Source organism: Podarcis tiliguerta (assembly GCF_965153285.1).
Source record: "Podarcis tiliguerta genome assembly, chromosome: Z".
Taxonomy (NCBI): Eukaryota; Metazoa; Chordata; class Lepidosauria; order Squamata; family Lacertidae; genus Podarcis; species Podarcis tiliguerta.
The window spans coordinates 38608309-38629052 of record NC_139553.1 but is presented as its reverse complement, the minus strand read 5'-3'; the positions used below and the strand labels follow the sequence as shown (position 1 = coordinate 38629052).

General features: G+C 43.9%; 1 protein-coding gene and 1 long non-coding RNA gene across 2 annotated transcripts in view; one reads left to right on the top strand and one right to left on the bottom strand.

Moving 5' to 3' along the window:
• Nucleotides 1-10304, top strand: part of GRIA3 (glutamate ionotropic receptor AMPA type subunit 3) — a 214972-nt gene extending 204668 nt beyond the window's left edge. Inside the window, exons 15-16 of the mRNA XM_083422311.1 lie at nt 3989-4253; nt 7996-10304. Of these exons, the coding sequence (XP_083278437.1) occupies nt 3989-4234 (246 nt within the window). The 3' untranslated portion in view covers nt 4235-4253; nt 7996-10304. The remainder of the gene's footprint in view (nt 1-3988; nt 4254-7995) is intronic.
• On the bottom strand, nt 8881-16400 carry LOC310669005. The gene is made up of 2 exons (XR_014506961.1): nt 16356-16400; nt 8881-11015 (listed from the first exon to the last, which is right to left on the bottom strand). It is a non-coding gene; the product is annotated as an uncharacterized lncRNA (long non-coding RNA).
• Between the last annotated feature and the right edge of the window lie 4344 nt (nt 16401-20744).

Here is a 20744-nt window from a genome sequence, read left to right as displayed (position 1 = left end):
AAAAGTTGACAGCTATGCCTTCTCAGTCTCCTCTTTTCCAGGCTACACATATGCAGCTCCTTCAACCATTCCTCATAAGGCTTAATTCCCACACCCCTAATCATCTTGATCGCCTTTCTCTGCACAAGTTCCAGCTTGTCAATATCCTCCTTAAATTGTGGCACCCAGAACTGGACATAGTGCTCCAGGTGTGATCTCACCATGCCCACATGAGGTCCTATTTATGCTAGTCGTAAGAAGGAAAGCCATTTTATATATCTATAGAGCTTTCCTGTGGCACCAGATCAGAGATAAAAGTGACTGTAGATAATTTCTACATGCAACAGTGCAGAAAACTGCATTGTGATCTCTTTTGACACACCACTGTACAAAGGGATTACCTGTGTATCACAACTGTATTGCTAGAAATTCTCTGCAAATATACTGGATAACCCAATCTTATTCATCAGCTGGATGCATAGGTGAAGTGGAATGGGAGTGGATGAGCAGAAAAACATTCATCTGCACTGGCTGAAACAAAGAGGCATTCTTTCTGTTAGTTCAATAAGCAACCTTTGAGTGCAATCTTTCTCCTCCACCTTAAATCTATTGCAAAGCTACTGCAAGCTGACTAAAGGTCCTCACCGGAAAAAAAGAAAAAGAAAAAGAAAGAAAAATAGGGGTGGAAAAAACTGGGGAGAATTGAACCACTTTGTTTCCATGGAGTTTATTTAACAGTGTGTGCCGATTACTCAAAGCGATATGGGCAGGACCTGGTGATCTAGCGATGCTCTAGAATTTTAACTTTTAAGGGGTTTACGATTCCAGTTTGCCTGCAGTACGAGATAATTTCTTTTGACATTTGTGGCCAGGAACCCTGCTTTATCGCTTTGTATAGTTTTAAAGTAGTTTAAAGCTTGAATAACATAAAATAACATAATATAATGTTATTTATGTTATTTCCCACGTGAAGAACTCCTGTAAACCTTGCAGTATTGAAACTCAGTGAACAAGGCATCTTAGACAAGCTGAAAAACAAATGGTGGTACGATAAGGGTGAATGTGGCGCCAAGGACTCGGGAAGTAAGGTCAGTCGCTGAAGGTCTTTTTGTACTGATTAGCAATCACATATATATTTATATATATATATTTTTGACCCGCTGTTTTATTTTATACCAAAGTTATTCTCCAAAGTTAACTATTTACATTCTAAAGCATTGAGGAAAACACACCCCATCCCCTTCAAAAAAGAAAAAAAAGGGCAGGGATTTTTATTTATTTTTTATTTTTAAGAGAACTCCATTTTTTATAAAAAAAACTCAGTAAAAATGACAGCCTTTTTCTTTTGCAGTATCAAAGGCGCTAGTTGTAAGTACATTTTTTTATATATATACTCAGGTTGACCCCTCCGTCAAAAAAAAACAAAATCTCAAACTGGTATCTCTACTTTAATATATACCTACAGAAGTTCCGTTTGAGTCCATGTATGATTTTTTTAGCCTCCAGTTTGCCTTTATTTTCCATAAATTTTCAAAGCTCATCGATTTTATTATGAAATTCCGTAACTCCTTTCCATGCACAATGATGGTTTTTGAACAACAAATGCATGAGTGTTAAGGATGGATATTTTTCAGAGGACTTCACATTAATGAGCATGACATATCCTTTTTTTTTTAAAAAAAGAAAGAAAGAAAGTCTGGAGGGGTTTATTTTTTAAATATATATATAATAGCGCACTATTTTATTGCTGGTTCATTCCATAAATCTTAGCCATTCAATTTTTTTTTTATGATTATTCATCAAACCATTTTGCTACTGTATTACTTACATTCCATACCAGAAACTTTTGCCACTGCGTACTTTGATTTCCCTTTTATGGTATGGCTTTCAGCTTGTCACAAGCTTCACACACAAATTATGTTGCTGGGGCGGTGGGTGTGGACCATCCCAATGGGGACTTCTCCAGTGGAACTTCCATAAGTTTGAAATGGATACTCCAGATGTAGAAGTGACCCAGGGGGTTTCCATCCATAAACGCTTTTCCTTCTTGATTTGGGAGAAAACATTATGCTTACCTGCTGTGATGAAACATGGAGATGTATATATAATGGAACAATTTCAAAAGGAAAAAAGAATTGAAATACCCAACCAGTATTAAATACTGATTTGGATGCATTTCTAAGGCACCAAACGACAGCCTGATGTCCAGTTCCCATTGCAAACAGATGAGAATTGAACACCTGCCTTTCGTTTGTGCCTTTGAAAAATTACTGTGATAATGACCATAATAAGAATTACTAGAAGTTTTTTTAGAGGGCTCCATTTCCTGGTCCTGCTGAAGTCAATTCATGAGTATTGATTCCAGCAGGGCTTGGAGATGGCTTCTTGTTAAGGTGAACTTTGGGCCGATGGATGTTTGAATGCACCATTGCAGGATCAGCCTCTTTGTAACTCAAACCTAAAACCAAAAAATCAGAAAGGATTCGAAATTTATTAAGACAGACAAGCCCAGTCTTCTAAAATGTGTTTGTTTTCCCCTGGCTGGAAGGAACTGATCTATTTTGGGATGTGGTTTTCATTGTTTGGTTTTGGGACATTTGGGGGGGGGGGGTCCAAATTCGAAAGACATTATTTTGCAACTGCTTAAAGATTTTTGGTAAGCTGAGGCTTAACCTGCAACTTTTTAAAGAGTCAGTTTCAAATTTCTGCCGTAAATTGGTCTGGAATCCAGATTGACATCAATTACTCAGGCCTTGCCTACATGAGAGAGCTGTGTTGGTTTTAGATGAAATTAGCTGTCAGACTGGAGCAAGCCCCTGTGTGTGGACTGCTTTTTTGTTAATTAGAATGGCTTGTTGCCACTTTCTGCTTGCTGAGTTACATTTTGCAATTCTCATAACCGTGGAGGCTCATTTAGTCCTGCAACGTTAACAGTGCTTGATAGCTTAGTCACCGGTTGCAATGTGAGTCTTGGCTGGGAGGGGAACCCAGTCTCGCAAGCCCAAAAGCAGTCTGTCCACACGGAGACTTTAACCAGTTTGACTCAATCTGTTTGAATTCATATTCCAATGCACACCTGCACAGCCTTCTCATGTTGACAAGCCTTCTGATTTTCTTTGTGTCACAGCTCAAACCATAAGTATACAAACAATTGAGAAACCATGTAGCAGGTAATCCAATTCAGCAGCAAAATGGTTATGATGGTGTCTCAAAACAGACAGAGAAATCATTAATATTATTTTTTCAAACAAAAGGCTTCCCCCATTGCCTTGATGGTACACCTTAGACAGTATAGATTGATTAATATTTTAAGCTGGGAGTTTTGTTTGTTTGTTCAACCCCAGAAACTCAAGTGAGAGCGTAGGGTTATTTAGCTCAGCCTGAAAGTAACTGACCAGCTTCATCAAACATAGCAACTGTTGCTACCAGATGTTAAAACAGCAAAAAAAAAGTGATTCTTTTCCTCTACATTCTCCAATATCAACAGAATTAAAGGCCTTCCTTTAATTTTTTTAAAATGAAAAAGCAGTTTTTTTCTGAATTCACCGTGCTATGTTCTGCCCCGCTCCAGAGGGGGGAAATGTTTCAAAGATCAATAGAAAGGTTCAGGTTAGCACAGTGATATTCACCATGAAGCTGTGTGTAGTCAGCTACAAAGTGAATACCACTGGTTTAGGGAACTATCCATATTGTTACCATATACTGGATAGTTAGTATCAAGTAGGGGGAGATAAAACATTATTTCCTGGGTGTTCCTGCCTTAAGCCTTTTCATGTCATGGGACATTATTTGTGAGATGAATCTGGCAAGAGTGTTTTGGTTCAGCTGGTTACCTCTGAAATTGATGTAAAGATTTGGGTACAAAGAGTTCTAAGCTGCAAAATAGTGAGAGAGTGAGTTGTCTAAATATACATTTAGGCCTTCAAAGCTAGACACCTCTAGAAAGATGTTGTCCTTCTGTCTCTTTCCTTCCCGCTGCAAAACTAACCAACTGGTTCGTTTTTCTTAGGACAAGACAAGCGCTCTGAGCCTGAGCAATGTTGCTGGGGTTTTCTATATTCTTGTCGGAGGTCTCGGCCTTGCCATGACGGTGGCCTTGATAGAGTTCTGTTACAAGTCACGGGCCGAGTCCAAACGAATGAAACTCACAAAGAACACACAAAACTTTAAGCCTGCTCCTGCACCCAATACCCAGAATTATGCTACGTACAGAGAAGGCTACAACGTGTATGGAACAGAAAGTGTTAAGATCTAGTGGTACGGCTAAAGGTCCAGTAAGCAAATCAACTGGTTTATGTTTTTGGTGTTCCCTGTGGTGATGTGTTGTTGGTGTTGTGTTCCCCAACGTGGAGTAACATCTCAGGATTATGCACATCAGAAATGGGACACAACACAGTTGATGCCTTTCCAACATGTGTTCTACCAATGCCATGGGAAAGGCAGTAGCAGTTGATTGGCAGAGCACCTGATTCACATGCAGGAAGTCCTAGGTTTGTCTCGGGCCCTCTGGCTGGGAGAGAACCATGTCTGAAATCCTGAGAGGCCACTGAGAGTCATACCCAGTGAGATTGGTCAACATTCCGACTCAGTAGAAGGCAGCTTCCCCACCTTTAATTCCCAAACAATTATTGGATTAATTCTTAAACCATTTGCCATCCTGGATTTTCACTATGATGCCAGGACACTTTGAATGGCAGCTTCTAGGGCTCGCCCAAGACTTGCCACCACTTGAGAGAGATCATCTAAATAAAAACAGCACACACACCAGCGCATACTCAATGAAAAAATATCCCAAATTTATTAGCTGCCATGAATGGATGCATTAACATTGCAGCCTCCAACAATCACCTTAGTGCACCAAAAATTAATTTTACAACTCTCTCTCTCTCACACACACACAAATATGAAACACACACAAATATAAAACAAGATCACATGTCATTAAAAAATCATAATAAACAATAAATTGAATTTGTTTGCCCTTAAGAGGGGCCCTTAAATTTGTCTCCTGAAGCAGCCGCATCATTTATCCTCACTGGAAGGTCAGCCCTGAAAACTTTGGCACTGGGCATCACAGGTCTTGCCAGGATATCATCATGCCCTCCAGCCTTACACATAGAGATGGACATCATTGATTATTCTTTCCTGACTTTCTTATGATCTTTTCCCCTTTCATTTATTAAAGGGAACTGTGGTGACTTCAGGTAAGTACATTCTTGAGGTGTCTCCCCTGCTGCCAAAGCTGTGGGGGTGGGGTGGGGGTGGGGGGATAACACACTGACTTTCTACAATTATGTGATTTGTATAAGCAGCAAGGGTGAATGACAGGTGTGTATGTACATGGGAGTAGGAATAGGGGAATCTCCTGGTGAAGACAAGGGCAGAATTCCCATTTATTGCTTTCTAACGATGATTAAGAGCTTACCCACACTAACCCTTCCTTCATGCTTTCCTGGCACAGTCCAACACTTTAAAGCTCTGTGTTCGAGCACCCTTGTTTCTTTCTTTCTTTTTGGCTCCAGAGCTTTGCTCCCTGTAAAAACACACTTTCAAAAGCTGAATTAGAGCAATGGACAATCTGCAGAAAACCATTTGTGGACCGTTGCCTGGAATGAGTGGGGCAAGAAGTGGATAAGCCCTAACTCCTATCTCTACTGCATTTGAAAGGTCACAGTAATGTGCTATAGCATTAGCAATGATCATTTCTCTAGCTATAAGTCATAGCATAGATAAAATGGCATTCAGAATTCAGCTACAAATTCGTCTCTCTATTTTCTGCCAGTGCAAGCAAAGGAAGAATGCAAGGTGACATAATTTTCCTTGTCTGATAGCAGAAAGCAAACAGGCTCACTTGATGTAACATAAATTCCTCCATGGCTAAACTCAGTCCCACCCCCCACCCCCACCCCACCCCCACACAGAGATATTTATATACAAGGTAATATAATGACAACATCCTCTGTAGCTGTTCCAAAAGTAATTTCTCACAACAGCCGTCCTGGAAGGCAAAGGTCATAACATTAATTCTTAATTCAGTAGGGCAATTCTACTTGGAGCTGAGGTTATTACTCCAAATAAGTAGATACAGCCTAGATAATTTCAAAGAAAGGTTAATTAGCATATCAGTAACGCGGGTGGTGCTGTGGGTTAAACCACAGAGCCTAGGACTCGCCGATCAGAAGGTTCGAATCCCTGTGACGGGGTGAGCTCCCATTGCTCGGTTCTTGCTCCTGCCAACCTAGCAGTTCAAAAGCACATCAAAGTGCAAGTAGATAAATAGGTACCACTCCAGCGGGAAGGTAAACGGTGTTTCTGTGCGCTGCCCTGGTTCGCCAGAAGCGGCTTAGTCATGCTGACCACATGACCCGAAAGCTGTACGCTGGCTCCCTCGGCCAATAAAGCGAGATGAGTGCCACAACCCCAGAGTCGGCCACGACTTGACCTAATGGTCAGGGGTCACTTTACCTTTACTTTTAAATAAGCTTTACTGCACCAAAGAAGCTTTAACAGCTATATGCATGGTTTCCCAACATTGGGTCTCCAGCTGTTTTGGACTACAATTCCCATAATCCCTGATTGCTGGTCCTGCTAACTAGGGATGATGGATTTGTAGTCGCAAAACAGCTGGCAAGCCAAGTTTGGGAAACCCTGATTTAGACATTGACTGGATCTTTGTTGTCTAGCAAGTGCAAGCAACGCAACAGCACTCTGCTGAATTGGTATCACTGAGTGAGAGTGGTAGGCTATGAGGAGTTATGCTCAGTAGTAGGACATCTGCTTTGAATGCAGAAAGTCCCAGGGTCAATCTCTGGCATCTTCAGATAGAACTGGGAGAGGCCCTTGTTTGAAACCCTGGAGAGCTATTGCCTATTAGTATAGGCAATACTAATATATGGCCTGATTCAGAGTCAGGCAGCTTCCTATGTTCCTTAAATCGCCTTTGCAAACTCACCTGCAAACCTTGAAGACAGCTACATATATGGGATTCACATGCTACATTCCATGAGTTCATTATTTGTGTACCTGTATGCACACTTAGAATAATAGAATTGTACAGTTGGAAGGGATCCTGAGGATCATGTAGTCCAACCCTGTGCAATGCAGGAATTTCAACTCGATCATGCACAACAGATGGCTATCCAACCTTTGCATAAAAACCTCCAAGGAAGGAGAGTCCACCCCAGGGGGGTCTGTTCCACTATCGAGCAGTTCTTACTGTCAAAGTTCTTCCTGATAATGAGTTGGAATTTCCCTATTTGTTGATTAAAGCCATTGGTTCGGGACCAAGGCTCCAGAACAGGAGACAACAAGCTTGCTCCATCTCCCATGTAACAAACAGCCTTTTAGATATTTGAAGATGGCTATCATCTCTCCTCTCAGTCTCCTCTTTTCCAGGCTAAACATACTCAGCTCCTTCAAGCGCTCCTAGTAAGGCTTAGTTTCCAGACCTTTGATCATCTTGGCTGCCCTCCTCTGCACACATTCCTGCTTGTCAACATCCTTCTTAAATTGTGGTGCCCAGAATTGGACACAGTATTCCAGGTGTGGTCTGACCAAGGCACAATAGAATGGTACTATTACTTCCCTTCATCTGGACACTGTACTTCTGTGTGCCTAGAATAGCATTAGGGTTTTTTTGGCTGCTGCATCACACTGTTGACTCAAGTTAAGCCTGTGGTAACTTGACTACCTTTACAGTTATTCACATGTAGCATTCAGCAAGTGTACAGTCTGTGTCCCTGTGTGTTCAAGAGTTGAGCTGTACACATTAGCAAGTGTATATTCTTTCACTCAAACACTTGTTCATGTGTAGAGACAGCTTGCACCTGTGTTCAGTGTAATGTGTGAACAAGTCCTCTGTTTAGTTGGATTTTGTGGTGCTATGTATTTTTCAGTATAATGCTTGAGTAGCTAATGTTCAGATAATTTCTTCCCTCATCCCTGGTTTTCACCTATGCCTTCATGATAACCTCCCTCTCATGGGACACAGCTGAGATAGTTGCATTCTCATTGCAGATCCCGCACTTATGATGGCATGCAAAGGAAGGAGCTACCAAGATCCCAGCAACTTCAGTGATCCTGACCACCTGAGCCAATTTTACTCCCTCCCAGATGTCGGGTCTGACACATTATTGACGATGGTGCAATGAACTCTTCATAGGAATTTTATTTTTTCCTTCAGTGCCTTACAGGAAATTCTTAAGACTCAAAAACAATGCAAACCATCAAAAAAATAGTCTTGCTTTGCTTGAAAACAAAACAAAACAACAACAACTACTACAAGAAGAACACAGATTGATAAGAAGATGATATTCTCATACACGGAAAGAGAAAGAGAGAAAAGTATTCTTGTAAAAATAATTTTAACAAAAGTTCAACAGAAGCCATTCTTTGATACCACTGCACAGTATATATGGACGTTAATTCTTTTGAAAAGAGACAAAAGGTTTTCAAGTGCCCCCTTTTATCAAAATATTAAGCTGTTCTTAATATTATGCCTCAGAATACCACTGCTTATATTCTTAGGGCAGCCTGTTAACCTAACTGTGATTTCCTGTCACAATGTGTTGCTTTGTTCCTTCCTTTGTGATGGTAAGGATCCTATTTTGCCATTTCCGCTCTAGATCCTGCCTCACATTTTGAGAAAATGCATATATCTGCTCCAACAAGTGAATGTAACATACAAACAAAACAAAAAATGATGAAAATATATGGAGGGGGGGAGGAGGTGTGTCAACCAATCGAAATAAAACATCATGGAGGCTCATGCATCAATTTGTCAAGGAAGGACCTGGTGTATCTTACAAAGGAAAGTTTTCAAGAAGGAAAACACAAGAGGACAGGCTAGAAATGCACCCATGTCCTCTATCATCTGCAAGTGCATTCTTATTTTTCTTATGAAAACAAAAAATAAATAGCATCACTAGTTTTGAGAAGAATTCATTCCATTCCATTTCCTGCCACATTTCACGTTTCTGTGCGATATATCTTTTGGATGTTTATTGCTGGCACCGTTGTCCCTTCTCCATTCAGCATTTAATATCAAATGATTATAAGTGAGAGGACTGAAGAATACAGTTGTCCCCCATATCGCAGTTTCAGAATCTCCACCTTTTCTTTTCCTTTTGTAATAGTTAGGATAATAATAATGATGATAATGATGATAATAATTTTTTTTAAAAGAAAAAAAAAAACTAGCACTGTGCTCAGACGATGCTTCGTGGATCAGCCTCGCTTTGTAAAAAACTAAAATTAAAAACATAACACAGGATGGTACCTCAAAAGAGACCAGCTGGTCCGACTCGTAACAAAATGCTCTAGCATTACTATTGCTGGTAGTTATTATATTCTCAGCTGCTGCCAATCATAATTTCATGGCTACTTTTTTCCTTTCCTTTCTGAAAGATACTTAGGGTTCATCTTCAGTTTTCCTAACAGATATAACGCATTCCAGTATATACAGCTTAAGATACGGACTGCATTTATTGCCTTACAGCTTTTTCAGATGTAGGATGTGCTCCACCATAGAGTCTAGCAGAAGTCGACAACATTGGAAGAGCTCAGGGGCAGAGCGTGTGGCTGGAGTTAGAGAAGATACCAGGTCCAGTTCCTGGAATCTCTAAATGTAAAAGACCTCAGGTAACAGGGTGCAGGAAGACCTCTGAGTCTGGAACCTTGGGGAGGTTTTTGCTCCTTAGAGTAGACATCCTTACCAAGGTGGACCAATGGTCTGACTCATTATGAAGCAGCATCATATGTTCATAAGCTGCATCTTTAAACAAAAAAACAAAAAAAACCCATTGTCATTTACCAGATAGACAAAATACAAGTTAAAGGAGTCATCTACATACTAATTACCTCTAATTATGACAATATGTGCAACTGGTAGTTCAGCAAGGGTTTCATTTCACTGATAACATACTGGATATTAAACAAAATTTTAAGAAATATTATGAATAATATATTTTTTCTTTAAAATCAAAAAAGGAAAAAATGTTTGAAAGAGGTCACTGAATATATTTGATAGCTCATTAGAACAAGGCATATAAAGGTCACTGATGATATATTTGATAGTTCATTAAATCAAGGGATATACTATAGGACTTGGGGGGGGATACGTTTTCACAAATGTAACATAAAAAAAAAATCATCAGAGAAAATTCTCCCATAGAATAAGCTGCTGCTCATGTTTTTACAGAGGTATTAAGCAAAAAGAAGCTGTACTTTTTCATGAAACTGTGATTCTCAATTTCTGAATGCTATAATGTTCCAGCAAAAGGAAATGCAAAGCTGTGCAAAATGTTGTATTTAAGTTTTAAAAAAGGGGGAAAAAATAGACATTTTCTTAGATGCTGTATAAAAAGAAATGTATGTTTGTCAAATGAAAATAATTTTTCAGAGTGGAGACTTCACACTAGTGAAGGGTTTGGTAAAAGGGTTGTTATTTTTAAAAACATGCATGTTTAAATAATTAAAAAATGTCAATTGCTTAAAAAAAATCCTGCTACTAACTTCAAGCTCTGGAAGTTCAGCAGTAGCCAGTTGAGAATTTTTTATTTTTATTTTTTCCCTTTTGTTTTTAAAAACAACAACAAATCTTTTTTAGGTTATTTCTTTATTCGGTTGTTAAAATTGCACTTCAGTGAACAGAAGAAGAAGAAAAAACCCTGCCAAGCGAAACTCATGGCTGTCAAAAGTGTAAAACTGCATGTGTGGGCATAAATTCCTAAGCCTCATTTGAATGAGGCATTGTACAAAGAGTTTTAATACATTTTGTAAATAAAATTGTAAAGAAAACAAAATTAAAAAAACTGATTCTGAACTTTTGCCTAAAGCAAACACTTGGCTCAGTAGGCTGTTTCGTGGATATTCCTGGCAACTTACACCCAAGCAACTGCAATAGTTTCCACCATTCTTGTTGTTGTTGCTTAGTTGTTTAGTCGTGTCCGACTCTTCGTGACCCCATGGACCAGAGCACGCCAGGCACTTCTGTCTTCCACTGCCTCCCGCAGTCAAATCCACCATTCTTAAGAACCCTTAAAAAAGAAAGAAAGAACAAGGTTCTAGGCCTCATCTATACAGAAAAACTTGGGGGTGTACTTCGCATTTCCAAAATAAAACCATGGCAGCAATTGCTCACAGGTTCACTAAATACAGTTTTTATCAAAAGGAATCAGTTGTGTTGAAATGACAAAACAACCATCCACACAATCACCTGACAACTGTAGGCAACTATCAGGGCTCATCAGCAAAGATTCCTACTCTCTGTCTCTTGTATTAGGTGGCTGGGTCTTTGAGCCACCATTTAAGAAATCCCCACAATTCTCCAGATTGCTACTTCATTAGGGGCATCATGGGAAATTTTACATGGCATCTTCTAGTTAGGGATGAGGGAGACGTTTGAATTCAGCTCACATTTGAAGGTACACTTAGCTAATCTGCACTTTCTGAGACAAGTCCTTTGAAATCTGCTTTTCTGTGAATTTAGCAATGTGGTTCTCCAACCAAGATGCAGAGGGAAGGTATGCTTATGGGCTGGGATGAGCTGGAATCAGACCTATAGGATCCCATACACTGTTGGTTCCAGATTTCAGGTGGCTTCGTAGGCATGACACCGTCTATGGCGCCCCATCCTCAATGTATCTATCTCCTCACTGCAGCAGATGCAATGGGGTTCTTGTCAGACAGACCACTTCCGGGGTGAAGAACATCTACAGATGCCTGATCATGCTGACCCACTGTCACCAGAGGCGAAGCAACCTGCTCCAATACCTGGAGCGGCACTCGTTCCAGGAGGCGTGGTGCACATCCCGGGGGCATGTCACATGTTGTCACGGGGGGTGCCGCTGATGGGGGGCGGCATTTTGTCACACACACGCTTGGAATAGCACCCAGGGTGACCCCCACATCAGAATGCCCCTGCCTGTCACCAGGCTTGGTCACATAAACTATCCCACTTAAAGAAACAGTTTGTTTCTACAACATATTTAACCAGCAGTATGGTCATTTCTACAAGGACTGTAGGGAAGTTTGCCTTGACCCATAGTCCTGCAAAGAGTCTTGCAGTGGGACCAATGGGTGGTGAGCAGAATTGACAGCAGGTTAGATGTGATGTGGAAAACCCAACAGAGCAAGGGTTAAGGAGAACCTATGGTATACAGAGAGCCCACAGGTTGTACAAAATCCAGGGATCTGGCACACAGTGCTATTTTTCTAGAAAAAGAGGCGCGGGAACTCATGCTTGTTCAATGTTGCCCACATGAGAGATGCCGGAATTCAGTTCCCATAAATTTCACCTGGGGGGAAAAAAACCTGCTGGCACACAATGGGCTAAGCACAACTACAAGCAAGCACCCAATGTGGGAAGCAGGGAGCTGGGCCAATAATATACAAGAAGAAGAAGAAGAAGAAGAAGAAGAAGAAGAAGAAGAAGAAGAAGAAGAGGCCATAAATTACATTATATGCAGAATCAAAGCACTTAGCCATGCTAGATTTCCTTTCTTCTTCACCACTAACAATGGTCCTCCCTTTTGGCCAGCTGAACACCACAAAGTTGCTGCCCTTTTGAGAGACATCAAAAACCAGAGATAGGCCACATTCTAGCTGGCCTTATAAACTCTAGGCCACACCCCTTGTCCCCAGGCCATGCCCTCCACTGGCCTTGCTTCACATGCTCCTTGAGCATTTTGGGCTGGATGGGATGTGTGTGCCATGACTTTTGCTTGCCTTGGTGGAAACTAGAAAGGGGCAGTAGTGAGCTTCGGACCTTACTGAACGAAAAGAATGTTTGCATTTGTTGCAGTGCCCGCATTTGCCCCTGGCCCCACCTGCCATTGTGATATGGCCCCCAGAAGGTTGGGCAGAAGGAATGCGGCCCCTGGGGTGGGGAACAAAAAGGTTATTCAACATTCCTGCTGGAAAGCCTTTAGAGGCAGAAACAGATAAGATTCCCTCCGAAGTGCAAAAAGACAAAAGGATTTTGTGGAGGGAACCCTTATATGCCTCCTTGTTTATTCAAGCTGTTGGGAGCATGTGACGTGGTGGGCTTACACACCAGAGGGCTTTGTTTTCTCTAGTTTATACAGGCCTCTGGTTTCCGAACTGTTTCCTGTAGAACCCTGCATTTCCTTGGCAGCTTATCCTCTTCAGGAGAAGATAAATAAGGACAAGTGCCCTAAACGGCCTCGGTTCTGTATACCTGAAGGAGCGTCTCCAACCTCATCGTTCAGCCCAGACACTAAGATCCAGTGCTGAGGACCTTCTGGCATTTCCTTCATTGCGAGAAGTGAGGTTACAGGGAACCCGACAGAGGGCCTTCTCAGTAGTGGCGCCCACCCTGTGGAACACCCTCCCTTCAGATGTGAAGGAAATAAGCAGCTATCCTATCTTTAAAAGACATCTGAAGGCAGCCCTGTTTAGGGAAGTTTATAATATTTAATGCTGTGCTGTTTTTAACATTTGATTGGGAGCCGCCCAGAGTGGCTGGGGAAACTCAGCCAGATGGGCGGGGTATAAATAATAAATAATAATAATAATAATAATAATAATAATAATTATTATTATTATTATTATTATTATTGAAAGGTCCCTTGCTCATCTCTTGCTCATCTGACTCCTATACCCTGTATGCCCACAACCAGTGTGGACTGGTTCATTAATTCAAATGGGGCACTGCCCATTTTGTTATGTAAGCCTTTTTTTCAGAAACCATATGTATTAATCTTACGTAGTTAGGCTTTGTAGTATGAATGGATTTTGTTCTGTATTCTTTGTTTTATAGAATATATATAATAATGTCATGTTACTAAGCAAATTTAATAAAACGGGGGGGGGGGGGTTTAAAAAAAATGGGGCACTTCCCCACCAACCTCTGCACTCGGCCAGTCTCACCACCTGCCTACCTCTCTGCTTACAACCAGTACTGTTGGCAGCTTCCTCCTTGGTGTTGGGGTTGTAGAACTCAGAAGGGAAGAGGATGGTGCCAAAACCAAGATCAGTTGGCTCGGCTTGCCATTGGCTCTGACTCCATCCACTGTTGCGCTCCTTGCCTTCTGCTTTACCAGACCATATGGGCACCAGTCATCCCTGTCAACAATGTGCAATGGCAGGTAGGCACTTATGAACACAGATAGGTGGGCTTTAGGACACAAACCACCATTCAGATTATGTGGTGACAGTAAGACATTAAGAAGCCTGGTCAGAACCCACATTAAGGCCCATCCTCTATGGACACTGCAGGGTTTTTGCATGTGTTCAGGGCTGGTCCAACACATTTTGCCACCTGAGGCAGACCCCAAAACAGCACATCCCCTCCCTGCCAGGCAGTGGCGTAGCGCGGGGGTGCAGGGGGGGCCGGCCGCACCGGGTGCAACATCTGGGGGTTAGGGTTAGGGGGCGCAAATCCACGGGTTAGGGGGCGCAAATCCACGGGTTAGGGGGCGCAAATTATTTGCCTTGCCCCGGGTGCTGTCAACCCACGCTACGCCACTGCTGCCAGGAAAGAAGGGATGAATGAAGATCTGCATTGGGAACAACAGGGGAATAAAGGACTGACATCAGGATCTGCTGCCCCTGGGTATCCTGCTGCCTGGGGTGGACACCTCACCTTACCTCATGGCCCTGCATGTGTTCCAACTGATCCTCTTTGGAAGAGACCAACAGTTCCTGTAAATCACCATTCCTCACTTATCCAAACATTGGTCTTGTAGGGATGCCCTGGTGAAATGGTCAGTGTGAGTTTGCTGGCACTCTTATTCTATTTCCCAAGGATTGGGAATCCTGTGGCCCTCTAGATGTTGTTTGACTCCAGCTTCCATCAGACCCAGACTACATAGGCATTGGTCAGGGGTGATGGGAGGTGGAGTCGTAACAACAACTGGAGGGCCACAAATGCCCCAACTGGTATAAAGGTGCTTCTCTAGAGTTTCTAGACAGTGTCTTTATCCCCTGTTGCAAACATAGGAGGCTGCTGTCTACTAAGTCAGACCATTGGGCTATCTTGCTCAGTAATGTCCACACTGTATGGCAGCAGCTCTCCAGGGTTCCAGGCAGGTTATCTTTCCTTGCCCCATCTTGACCTGCTGAGGAAGGATTTGGGGACCTTCTATAAGAAAAGTGGGACGCGGGTGGCGCTGTGGGTAAAAGCCTCAGTGCCTAGGACTTGCCGATCAAAAGGTCGGCGGTACAAATCCCCGCAGCGGGGTGCGCTCCCATCGCTCGGTCCCAGCGCCTGCCAACCTAGTAGTTCGAAAGCACTCCCGGGTGCAAGTAGATAAATAGGGACCGCTTACTAGCGGGAAGGTAAACGGCGTTTCTGTGTGCGGCTCTGGCTCGCCAGAGCAGCGATGTCACGCTGGCCACGTGACCCGGAAGTGTCTTCGGACAGCGCTGGCCCTTGGCCTCTTGAGTGAGATGGGCGCACAACCCTAGAGTCTGTCAAGACTGGCCCGTAGGGCAGGGGTACCTTTACCTTTATAAGAAAAGTAGACTGATCTATGGCCCCTCTCAAACTTGAGGCCCCAACACTAAGGTACCTTGCTGTGACCAGCAGACCGGCAACTACCAGGTTATATTTGAGATGCTGGTCATTTATTTTGGGATAATTATTCTTTCCTTACTATATCAAGAACGAAGAGCCTTGGTGTTTTTAAATCTGTGGAAGACTGGCTTTTGCAGAGTACATAAGCACAGCAGGCAGAGCGAGGCAGGACCACTCTAGGGAAGTCCAAGCGCAGCAACAGAGCACACACTTTGTGTGCATAAGGTTCCACTTGAATCTCCAGCATATCCAGAAGGGGGGAAAAGATCAGAGGTAGCAGTTGATCTGCCTAAGAAGCTGGGGAAGGTTACAGCTCAGTAGTCAGATTATGGATGCACGTGTGTTGATGTTTTTTAAAAAAGTATTATATGAAAACACCCTAGTTTTCATCTCTGAAAATCCAAGTCGTTCTCTCAGGAGATACACAGAGACTCTTTGGGCGGACAGGTTGACATACAAAGTTCCCTAAGGTTGTGGTCGTAAGGAGAAGGTGTGGAAATGAGTGTGGAAGAGCATGCCTGTTTCTTGTTTTGTTTTTTGCTTTTTTAATAAAAAAAGCATTTCCCTTCCATTGAGCACAAAGAGAAAAAAGAAATACAAGGGAGAGAGCCACTCCAGCTCCTGAGCTGATCTAGAATGGAAGAATGGAATAGCTCAGAGGCCATCATCCCCAACATCCCATGTAGGGCTGGGAAAGATTTCCCGCCTGAAATCCTGGAGATTCTGCTGCCATTCAGTTTAAATAACACTGAGCTAGATGTCCATAGGCAGTTTCCTATGCACATCTAAAATTATCCTAGCTTTGGAGATGGGATGGTGGACAGCAAAGATACCTGACCCTTCAGATTCAATCCTTCTATGGACACTGGAGAGCCAAGATCAGATGGACCGCAACATCACAAAAGCTTCTGCAGCAGTGGAGAAGGAGTGGCCCATTACCCAGTGGCGTAGCGTGGGGGTGCAGGGGGGGCCGGCCACACCGGGCGCAACATCTGGGGGTTAGGGTAAGGGGGCGCAAATCCATGGGTTAGGGGGCGCAAATTACTTGCCTTGCCCCGGGTGCTGACAACCCACGCTACGCCACTGCCATTACCAGCCTTGCTGAGGTTGGAGCATTCTGTCTGAAAAAAACACCAAATCCAATGTAGCCTATAGCCCAGGGGTGGGGAATCTTCTTGACCGGGTGGGCTATATCCCCAACCACCTTTGACAGATGTGCAGGACCACGTACCACTCAATCACCTAATGACTGAATGAGGATTGAAGTCTCTGCTCATCAGGTTATGAGCAGAGAGTTTAATCCTGCTCTCTCCAGAGATCTGAGCTGGAGTTAACCTGTTGATAAGCAGGTGATTAAACCATGCTGCTTCGATTGTGCACACCCAAATTCCCTGTTGCGAACAGGTGGGTGCAACCGATGTGGAAGCCCACCCCATGCCCATCAGCTAATCTCACCTGCCCATTACAGTGATGTTAGCTGATTGAGAGATGGGCAAGGTTTGGGAGAAAGGGCCTTGTGGGTCAAATTAGATCCCTAGCACAGCAAGGTTGGCCCCTGGGCCAGAGGTGCCCCACCACTGCTGCAGGCCATCAGACAGCCTCCCAGGGACCAAAGAATTGCAGCCTTAAAGTAGAGTGTTTGATAAGCCCTGTCATAAGAGAAGACAAATCCTAGATGCAAGGTTATTTCTGAAATTTGTCACCTAGCTACATTCAGCTCAACGCAGCGAGATGAATCTATTTATGTACTGAACCTCCCACACAATATGCACACACAGAGATGCATGTTAAGTGACAATATTATATTCCTTGTTAGCAACTTCATTTCATGCTCAAAATTTAATCAGACCCAGGCAGGTGTGTTGTTGTTTCCTCCCACCACCACCACCACCACCATACCCCCATCCTTCAAAGCAAAACATGCTTGCCTTCCTTTATTTCCAGGCTTGGTGCGAAATATGGTGGAAACTGGCAAGCAGAACCAACCGCATGCTGGTGATTGATATTCTAACCAACGAAGCACATGTCAAAATTACCAGCATGGCACTGAGAACCGGGCTGTTAATTTGTTGGACGTTTCTCACTGTGAGAGTTATAGAAGTGTGAAAGAAACTGTAATGACAGACTAATAAATAAAGCCCTTGCTGTGCAAGCAGCCCTTTGCACAGCTATTCCAGCTGCAAGCTGCTGTGTGCTACAAGAAGCTAGGAAATTGGAGCATTTAAATTGAGCTGCACCAAAGAGGTGCGGGAGCATGGATGCCTCAGGTTGCGCTCATTGCACTTGGGGGTGCTTTCCTAGAGAACTGAGGCTCTAGCATATTAGAAAGAAGCAGCAAACATTTTATTACTTAAAGGAGCATACAGTATCTGCACTATAAACTTACAGTGCATTCAGGCATGGGATATTATTGTGTATTAATACGATGCTAGCACTCCTGGGCTATTTTCTAATGTTGCTTTTGCCCTGCCTGTTGTATTATGGAATTGTATTCTTTCTCTGTCATCTCCCACCCCCCACCTTGCTACATAGCCCCATGCAAGAGAGGACATAAGTACTACTGCACAGAGTACAGTTCTCTGTTTGAAAGACTGTCAGCCGAGAGCTGTCCATTCAAAGAAGTCGTCTTGCAGAAGGGCTGTCCAAGTCATGTTCAGAGTTAAACAAGCGTATGAAAAGAGATCAGGGACTTGAAGCTGTCCATCAATGGTCAGCACCTGGGCAGTGAATTCAGCAGGAATTCGACAGGTCACCAGGTCTTGATCTTCCTATGTATTTCTGTTTCAATTGCTGTGATTATTCCTAAATGTGCACCTCCTAATTAGTATGTGAAAGATGGATGCAAATCAGTGCCACCCCCCCCCCTTGGCAGTGCATATGGGACACTCTGTCTTCTCCCCCTCCCCTCGGCAAAAAAAATAAACAACAATATTGGATTTAACATTTCCTCCACTCCCTCTCTCATTTTGATTGCCCTTTCAATCAAGACTAGCAACTTTCTCTAAGAAAGCCAAAAAGGTTCACAGAAGCACAAGCTCAAACAATCTTGGAAAATATCTTGGAATCTGCTACTTTGAAAATAAATCAAATGGGATCATAGCCCTCTGGTGTGCAAATTGTCTCTTTCATGGCAAAGTGTGATAAGCTTAACTGCTAGAAATAAGCAGAAATGAAAGGCAACAGAATAATAGTTGTTTCTGGGCGTTGTAATGAAATTGCAACATTCCTCAGTGAATCTTGGTTTAAAATCTATGCTCTTTTGCAATCTGTAGAACACAAACAAGTATTGGAAGTAAGCTATTAAGCTTAAAATCTTTTGTTACCGTAGAGGATTTATTATTCATTAGTGTTATCAAAATACCAAATAAGGTTGTTTCAGATTACAATACTGTTTAAATTGTGTGTGTGTGTGTAGTAGTAGTAGTAGTAGTAGTAGCAGTAGCAGCAGGGCTTTGAGAAAAAACCACAGATAGCCCACTGATGCTTGGGAGTTTTATTTAGTTATTCATTTAAAGACAATTCCAACCAATGTTGCAATATTTCTAAGTGTTATACAAAAGCAGGGGCGTATGAAGTGAGGGGCAGAGGGGGCGGGCCACCACGGTTGCCATTCTGGGGGGTGACAAGATGGCCTATGCCACCCCCCAGTTGTAGAGCAGCCGAGGGCGCAAGCAGTCAGTATGGGTGCCACTCGTGCGGCGTCCATACGGGCTGCCGCACATGCACACTCCACGCGGGATACCACACATGTGCAGTCTGTATGGGATACAGCACATGCACACTCCATACGGGATGCCGCACATGCACACTCCATACGGGATGCCGCACATGTGCAGTCTGTATGGGATGCAGCACATGCACACTCCACACAGGAGGCCGCACATGCACACGCCATACGGGATGCCGCACATGCACACTCCATACGGGATGCCGCACATGCACACTCCATACGGAATGCAGCACATGCACACTCTATACGGGATGCCGCACATGCACACTCCATACGGGATGCCGCATATGCACACTCCATACGGGATGCGGCACATGCGCAGTCTGTACGGGATGCCGCACATGTGCACTCCATACGGAATGCTGCACATGCACAGTCCGTACGGGATGCCGCACATGCGCACGCCATACGGGATGCAGTACATGCACACTCCACGTGGGATGCCACACATGCACAGTCTGTATGGGATACAGCACATGCACACTCCATACGAGATGCCGCACATGCACACTCCATACGGGATCCCGCACATGTGCAGTCAGTATGGGATGCAGCACATGCACACTCCATACGGGATGCCGCATATGCACACTCCATACGGGATGCCGCACATGCACACTCCATACGGGATTCCGCACATGCACACTCCATACGGGATGCTGCACATGCGCAGTCTGTATAGGATGCAGCACATGCACACTCCATACGGGGTGCTGAACATGCACACTCCACACGGGATGCCGCACATGTGCAGTCTGTATGGGATGCAGCACATGCACACTCCATACGAGATGCCGCACATGCGCACTCTATACGGTATGCCGCACATGCGCAGTCTGTACAGGATGCAGCACATGCACACTCCATACGGGATGCCGCACATGCGCAGTCTCTATGGGATGCCGCACATGCACACTCCATACGGGATGCCGCATATGCACACTCCATACGGGATGCCGCACGTGCACACTCCATACAGGATGCTACACATGTGCACTCCATACGGAATGCTGCACATGCACAGTCCGTACGGGATGCCGCACATGCGCACGCCATACGGGATGCAGTACATGCACACTCCATACGAGATGCCGCACATGCACACTCCATACAGGATGCCGCACATGTGCAGTCAGTATGGGATGCAGCACATGCACACTCCACACAGGATGCCGCACATGCACACGCCATACGGGATGCCGCACATGCACACTCCATACGGGATTCCGCACATGCACACTCCATACGGGATGCTGCACATGCGCAGTCTGTATAGGATGCAGCACATGCACACTCCATACGGGGTGCTGCACATGCACACTCCACACGGGATGCCGCACATGTGCAGTCTGTATGGGATGCAGCACATGCACACTCCATACGAGATGCCGCACATGCGCACTCTATACGGTATGCCGCACATGCGCAGTCTGTACAGGATGCAGCACATGCACACTCCATACGGGATGCCGCACATGCGCAGTCTGTACGGGATGC